Source organism: Microcebus murinus, chromosome 7 (assembly GCF_040939455.1).
Source record: "Microcebus murinus isolate Inina chromosome 7, M.murinus_Inina_mat1.0, whole genome shotgun sequence".
Classification (NCBI taxonomy): Eukaryota; Metazoa; Chordata; class Mammalia; order Primates; family Cheirogaleidae; genus Microcebus; species Microcebus murinus.
Genome location: NC_134110.1, coordinates 15,621,143 through 15,629,212, shown reverse-complemented (window position 1 = coordinate 15,629,212; position 8,070 = coordinate 15,621,143). Strand labels below are relative to the sequence as shown.

Sequence of the window (8,070 nt, the reverse complement as noted above, 5' to 3'; positions counted from 1 at the left end):
TAGCTCACTGCAGCCTTGAACTCCTAGGCTCAAGGGATCCTCCTGCCTTAGCCTCCCAAGTAGCTAGGACTACAGGTGTATGCCACCACACTTGGCTAATTTTTTCCCCTATTTTTTGTAGGGATGGGGTCTCAATATGTTGCTCAGGGTGGTCCTAAACTCCTGGCCTCAAGTGATCTTCCTGCCTCAGCCTCCCAAAGTGCTGGGAGAACAGACGTGAGCCACCACACCCAGCCTCACTATCCTTTGAACGAATGCATCTTCTACTTTGAGGCTGATCTCTATTCATTTAAAGCTAAGCCAGTTCCTTCAGTATCCCATCAAATGAAGTAATCCAAGCATAGAAGTAGAATCCAAGTATCCAGGAATTCTGGAATTGGGAGGGAACTCAAACGTCACCCCATTCTTCTCAGTCAACCCAGTACTTCTGTAGACAATTTCCCCAGCAGGTGTTGGTTCAGTCTCTGCAAGGACGTATCGATGATGAGGGCTCTCTCCCATACAAAACAGTGCTCCAAACAGAGACTGCAAAATAATACTGGTTATTTGTTTCAACTTGAAAAGAAGAAAAATTCTTTAAAAGAACCGAAATCTGTTTTCCTTCCCATTGGTCTAGCTCTGTCCACTGGATCAAATCTGGATCAAATCTGAGTCATGTTTTAAGGTATTTGAATCCAGAAATCATATAAGACTTCTCTTAATGTCTATATGTCTTAATCATTCCTCATGGGATGAAGGAACCAGCCCTTTTCTGTGGTTCCTGTGTCAGTATTCAGTTCTCTCGTTGATCAATGGTCCTCCAAGGACAAGTGTAAACAACTTGATTCTGCAGATGTGGTTTCCATACTGCAGCGCAGCAGATAGCTGCATAACTTCAATATCTGCTTATTTTGTAGCGTATGAGGCCAGAAACAGGGTTTGCTGCTAGTAAGGAGCCTGACACACTGATGTTGCTAAAAGAGAAAAAAAATTACTGAAGAAATGTACTCTACGGAATAAGGGTCCACTAAAACTTTAATATCCCAAAGAGAACATTTTTCAGGAACATTCTCAGTGATCAATTGAAGGATCCCTTTTGTAGATTCCCTGTGGACACATCCCCCTTCCTTGGTGATATTTCTGCTTGTCTTTCCAAACCCATATTCTTAGGAAAATATATATGGGAATTCAGAACTGCTAAAAGAAAATTTCTGCTCTAAGAAACTCTAATGTGTGAAAAATCTGCATTAATAAAACAAATTGGGGAGCATTTATTCCCTAAACCTGGCTGCTGTTGCCTGTGCATTGATTTATAGACTATTAATTACTTGACAGAGAAGGCAAAGTTAGGAGATGTGCAGCTGAAGTACAAGAGATAGCAAGATACCCCTGTCAATTAAAAATGAAACAAAAAAAATCATCTCATTTTAGAGTAGAAAGTTTACTTCAACATAATCACTTCATAAAGGAAAAAACAGAGAGGTGAAGCAATCTGCACAAAGTCACACAGCTTTGCAGAGTGGGGCGGGATGTGGCAGAGGAATAGCTTGTCTCTTCCTGGCTTGCTTCTGATACATCTCAGAGCTGGTGGCATTAATCAGAGGGCACAAAAATTTTGATTTAACTCCACTTCTCATGTACATCTGTGATGCATTCCTACAATGAAGCAGCATCTTTTTTACTGTCTGCCAGATGGGGATCCTTACTATTGACATGTTTGAAAGTTAATTACAGGGAAGGGTAAAGACCGCACACCCATCTTAGAGACTAACTACTGCAAAACTCCATGCAGGGAGTCAAATATGCCCACCCTCAGGTCGGGGACAGGCTTCTGATAACCTGTGGAAGGGTATGCTCAGAGCATTGCTGCAGACACGGAACTTCCAGTCTCCACCCTGGATCTATGCAGACCTCTAGGTGCCTGTCACTCCTGGCCCAGGCCTGGGTTTTCCAGGAACTTTCCTTATTGATATTTCACTTAGCATGGTGCTGGAAGTAGTCACAGGAAGACATTATCCCGGCTGTCTCTGTGCAAATGCTTCGTAGCATTTATGCTTTATGAGCAGGCTATTTGTGCAAAACTAAAATAGAAAATCTTCTCAAGTTGAGTATAAACAGATCTCAACGAGACTGGGGCTCTCGTTGCTCGTGGCTGTGTGCAGACTGGAATCAACTAGAGAATCACTTGTATCTTCCCTGTCCCTGGATTGCTCCGTGGGGAACATTTGGTGTCTTCCACAGCTAAAGCCCCTTGCAGGCGACCTTAGGCAGATGTGCTTCTGAAAGTATATTCATCTGTAGAGACAGGCTGGGCAGGCAGGTTGGAGTTCAGCATCTCTCCTAATTCACTTAGGAGTAAAAATGGGAAGCATTGTGCTGACCTTTCCAGAACAGCTGGAAACTTTCTAAATTATAAAGCACTCTTAAACATTTTAAATTCAGATATAATTACATACAATGAAGTGCACGCATCTTAAGTGTACAATTCGATGTATTTTTAATAATGAATATAATAGCATAGCCAACACCCCAACCAAAACACAGAGCATTGCCATCACCTTAGAAAGTTCTTTGCGCCTCCTCCTAGTGATCTGAATCCCTGCCCCATTTCCCCACACATCAAGGGCCACCATGATTCTGATTTCTATTTCATAGATCAATTTTGCTTCTTCTTGAACTTCACATAAATGGACTAATGTAGTATGTACTCTTTGGGCTTCTGCTTTGGAGACTCACCCACGATTTGCATGGATTAGCAGTGCATTCCTTTTTGTTGGTAAGTTGTATTGTATTTAATGGATATATCACGATTTGTTTAGCCATTCTCCTTTTGATGTACATTTGGGTTGTTTCCAGTTTTTTGCTATTTTGAATAAAGCAGCTATCAACATTTCCATACAGATATGTTATGAACGTATTTTCATTTCTTTTGGATACATAGCTAGGAGTAGAATTGCTGGTCATGAGTTAGCTGTATGTTTAACTTAACCTTACAGGAAACTGCCAAACTGTTTACATAATTCACTCTTAATGAACATATATTACCTATGAAGTGAATTTAAAAAAAATTTTTTGTTTTATGATTTTTGTCTTAAAATGCATCAGTATGATAAAAGAATATATTCTCCTGAAATGTATCCTTAAAGATAAGACCTTGATTAACTAAATCATTCTAGTGGCTCTTTAATGCTTCTGAACTGTTTATACAAACAGCTTGAAATCTGGAAGACCCATATTGGAAAAGTGGAATGATCACTCTCATGGATCTCGCCCATATTTTTCTTTGTTACCTTCTTTAATATTTTATACATGCAAATATCTATGTTGCTTATAAAGCATAATTATAAAATGGAAATCTATAAACCCACCACTAAATCCAAAAATCAACACATTTTCAAGACCATTGTATGTGCGTACGGGCTTCTCCCTACCTGCTCCAAGGGAATTAATATTTTTCATTAATTCTCTTGCTCGAACAAAGGCAAAACAAGACAAATATATTTTATCATGTATTTAAAGCAAGGGATTGCTTTAAAAAATTTGCCCTAATTTTTTAGTTTTTCTTACTTTTAAGAGCTTTATCAAAATGGTGTCATGCTGTGTGCAGTTTTTTGAAACTTGTATATTTTTACTCAATATTGTGTTTCAAAGATCTATACATGTTGTGTGTGGTTGCAGTTTATTCACTTTTCCTGCTGAATAACATTCCTTTCTGGGACTATATAGCACAACATATCATATTACTTGTAATATTTGTCAATTGTTATTTGTGTTCTTTCTCATATTTTCATTTGATATGTATTACTTCCTGGGGGAGTCTGGTACATTTACAAGGATAATTTGAGATAAAATTGTTATCGAGTAAACAGTTTTTAAAAAAATGGAAACAAGCAACCAGTTTCTGCTCTAAAAAAGGAAGAAGCTATATGATACTTGGGGAAAATAATATAAAGCATGATGCATTCTCAGTGTGTCTATAAAGCAAAGACTTCAATTAATGTTTCCCTACATGATTTCATTTCCAAGGTTGAAAAAATAAGTTTGACTTGGGTATAGAGAATATAATCATTGAAGAAAATAAAAAAATCACCTTCTTTGTCTATGTGATCAAGTTGGAGCCCAAAGGCAACTTAAATTTTTATTTTTTTTCTAAATTCTAGTCTATATAATGATGCACATTTAACTTCTCTGCCTAAAATAACTTATTATTGATTTCCTACCACTTCAGGAAAACACAAACATTTTTAAAATTTACAAATGAAAAATCATTTTAGTAAAAAAACAAAACCAAAACCAAACAAACCCTAAAACCCCTACAAATAACTATATGCATATTTCTTTATTCCGTATACCTCCTTATATTCTTGGGGAAAATAAAGGGGCATTTTTATTACTAATACTAAAAATATATTGGGTAGTATTTAACGATTTTACATCAGCATTAGCCTTTTAAAAATCAGCTCTAAACATTCGTATTACAAGTATGTATTTTTTTTTTAAATTCTGAACACCAAATACAATGAGAAGATATTTGATATTCTTTTGCATTTAACTACAGAGGGCATCTGCAGGCATCAGGACCAACCTCAGGAAGGAAACTCTCTGAAGAAACATGTAACAATTAGTAGACTGAATTTTAATTACTCACATGTAGTTTCTAATTTTTGAATACTACATGCTAAATTGAAGATTCTAATATATTTCTTTCATTATTAATACCCAGGAACATCTAAAACTAAAACATTTTATTTAAAGATCAAGCTGAATTTCACTTAAACAAAAGCAATTCTATATGAATAGCTCTCTTAAGTAAAAAAAAAAAAAAAAAAAAGGTTTATTTTCCTTCTACAGAACTCACTCACCGAATTGACCTGGAAATTTCCAAGGGATAAAATGATCTATGAAATAACTTCAGGGAAAAAGGGCTAAATTTCCTTTACGATAGCTATTGACCTGTTTTCAGCTCTTGATTTAAAAAACAGTATTTACGAACGATGGATGCTTATATACTGTATGTAACACAAAAATCTCCTACACTAAGAGAGTAATAAAAGGAAACTACCTTTCCTTCCCATCAGCTTTCCCTCTTACCAGACATCCTGATTGTTTATGAGACAAACTCCTACTCGATCTAGACATTCCCACTCTTTTATTAACCATCTTTTAAAAAATTTATTATTGATATCAATTAGCCTGAGTCATGAAACCGGACCGCTTTCAGGGCGACACGTGGTCCAACCTCTGTTTTTAAAAGTCCACGCATTTCAAACTCCGGCCATGGCCGGGCTGTTTGGCTCTTTGAGGACCTGGTCTCCGCGGCGTCGGTTCGTTCGGTGGCAGTCGCAGGGAAAACCACCGAGGGGACTTAGGGCTGGGGCCGGCTTCTAGGCACTTACATAGCACCCGGAGCAAGAGGGACGTGCCCGGGAGGACCCGAGACAGGTGCGGGTGGGTTTCCGCGGGGGCCGCCGATCCCCGGCGCGTGCGGCGTGTTCCCGACTCGGGACCCGAGCCAGAAGACACAACCCGGCCCCGGCCCCGGCCCGCCGCCCCTTCTCCGGGCCCCCGGACACGCCCCCCAGCTTCGGGGCCCCGCAGCCCAGTACCCAGCGCTCGCCCGGCCGCTCCCCGCAGCCGCCCACGTGGTGGAGCCCTGAGCCGCTCAAGGCCGCGGGGAGCGCGCGGAGAGGACCGCGGGTCAGGGAGGCCGGGCCGGCGCCGCCTGGCCGAGTCGCCCCCAGCCCGGGCCCCCACGCTTCCTTCCCCGGAGGGCGGGAGAGAGGCGATCCTCCGCGGGCCAGCCTCCCCCGTGCCCCCCGCGCCCTCTGGCGGCCGCCGCGGGGACGCGCCTTGGGCACGCGGGGCCGCCCAGTGGGTCCCCCTTCCTGGGCGCCGGGCCCGCGACAGGCGGCCGGCCCTCGCCCCTCGCGCCCCTGGCCCGAGCCGCGCCGGCCGCGCCCTGCCCGCTCAGCTCCCCGCGATCCCTGAACTCCGGCTCCCCTTCGCGACGCCGCGGGCGCCCCAGCCTTGCGTGAAAGTGCCCGGCGTAGTAGCCCGGGGTCCCCTTCCTCCCAGGTGTGCCCCCCCGCCACGTTCGGGCTTCTAGCACGCTGCGAAAAAATGCCGCATGCACGCACTTATTTATTTATTTTGCAACAGCTGCAAGAAACAATGAAGCTTTTCAAGAACCGGGGAAACGCGCTTTCCAGCCACGCTGTTGTTGTTTTCAATGAACCTCTCCAGCCCCGCACTCCCCGCCCACCGCGCCCCTCCCGGCCGCCTCCTCCCGCGCTCGCCCCCACGCCCAGTCGGGACCGGCGCCCGGGGCATTGTTTTTGGAGTCCTGCGGGAGGGGAGGGCGCGTGCGGGATGGCCGGCGCAGTGCGGGCGGGGGCGGGGGCGGGTGGGCGAGCGCGCGCGTGTCTGCGAGTGTGTGCGCGCGTGTCCCGGCGCGGGCGGGAGGTGGGGGCGGCGCCTCGCAGTCTCGCGCCCCACGCCCGGGCTCCGCTCCGCACGTCCCTGCGATCCCGGGCTCCGGCTCTTGGCGCGCGCCGGCCTGGGCCGGGCCCTCGGCGCGCCGCGGCTGCGGCTGTGGCCGCTCGAGTGTGCGAGCGGGCGCGTGTGCACGGCCCCGGGAGCGCGCGCGCGAGCCCCCAGTGTGTGGCAGTGGCGGCGGCGGCGGCGCGGCGAGGCTGGGGCTCTTGTTTACCAGCATTAACTCCGCTGAGCGGAAAAAAAAAATAAAAAGGGAAAAAACCCGAGGAGGAGCGGGCGCACCAGGCGAACTCGAGAGAGGCGAGCCAGCGAGAGGGACGCCGCCAGCGAGCCTGCCCCCGGCGCGCCCGCGGCCGGCGCACGCAGACCCTCCGCCCCGCTCCCCGGACGCCCCCGCGCCCTCCACGCCCCTCCCGCGCCGGGGGAGCTCCACGGCGCGCCTCGCGCCTCGGCTTTGACCTTCAGCTCGCCGGAGCCCCCGCGCGCAGAGCCGGCGGCGGCGGGCGGGGGCCGGCGCGGGGCGGCGGGAGTGCTGAGCGGCGCGGCCGGCCCGCCGCTTTGTGTGTGTCCTGGATTTGGGAAGGAGCTCGCGGCGGCGGCGGCGCTGAGGGAGGAGGCGGCGGCGAGCGGAGTCCGAGGAGGAGGAGGAGGGGGAGACACTCATTCATTTTTACTCCGCATTTCTGCCCCCGGCCGGCCTCGCCTGCGACCCGGACTTGTGGCAGTCTTGCGAACTGCGTCGCGCCCTCCCGCCGCGGAGGCTCGGGCGTCTGGCAGCCTTTCTCACTGTCAGGGGCCGGGTTTGTTTTTCCTCGCCGAGACGAATTGGGGGTTCCCCCCCTGTCTTCGCAGTTTTCCCCCCTTCCTGCCTCTCTGGGTTTTGAAAATGGAGGCCGACGACGCCGACAGCCCGCCCCGGCGCGCCTCGGGTTCCCGACTCCGCCGAGCCCTGGGCCGCGGCTGCCGGCGCTGAGGGGCCGCCCCGCGCCGCCGCCCGCCCCGTCCGCGTAGCCCGGCGGGCCCCCGGCCGGCGCCGCCTTCGGAGTATTGTTTCCTTCGCCCTGTTGTTGGAGGGGGAGCGAGGACTGAGTTTGAGACTTTTTTCCTTTCCTTTCCTCTCTTTTTTTTTTTTTTCTTTTTGAGAAAGGGGAATTTCGTCCCAAATAAAAGGAATGAAGTCTGGCTCCGGAGGAGGGTCCCCGACCTCGCTGTGGGGGCTCCTGTTTTTCTCCGCCGCGCTCTCGCTCTGGCCGACGAGTGGAGAAAGTGAGTATGTGCTCGCCGCCCGCGGCCACTGCGGGAACTTTTCCTCCGAGGGGCTGCGCCCTGTTTGCGAAACCCGAGTTGCCACCGTCGCAGCTGTCGGGCCCCCGGGCTGGGGAGCGGCGGGGCGGGGCGCGGCGCGGGAGGCTCTGCCGGAAGGCTGTAGCGGACCGGGCCGAGTTGGTTGGTCTGGAGCCCCGGAGGCCCCGGCCCGGCGCATCCCCGCGCGGGAAGGGCCGCAGGGGCTTTCTCTTTCGTGGTCCCGGTGGCCCTGTCCCGTGGCTTAGTGGGTGGGCAGCGCTTCCTCTCGAGCGGCCCCGGGGCCCAGCCGGG

General features: G+C 49.3%; 1 protein-coding gene across 2 annotated transcripts in view; it reads left to right on the top strand.

Annotated features, from left to right (window-relative positions):
* The first annotated feature begins 6,557 nt into the window (after positions 1 to 6,557).
* The window catches only part of IGF1R (insulin like growth factor 1 receptor), a 291,232-nt gene continuing 289,719 nt past the window's right edge, over positions 6,558 to 8,070 (top strand). Inside the window, exon 1 of one of the 2 annotated variants that reach the window (XM_012764522.2) lies at positions 6,558 to 7,740. In XM_012764522.2, the coding sequence (XP_012619976.1) occupies positions 7,647 to 7,740 (94 nt within the window). In that variant the 5' untranslated portion in view covers positions 6,558 to 7,646. The remainder of the gene's footprint in view (positions 7,741 to 8,070) is intronic. The other variant, XM_012764524.2, reaches the window with a different exon arrangement.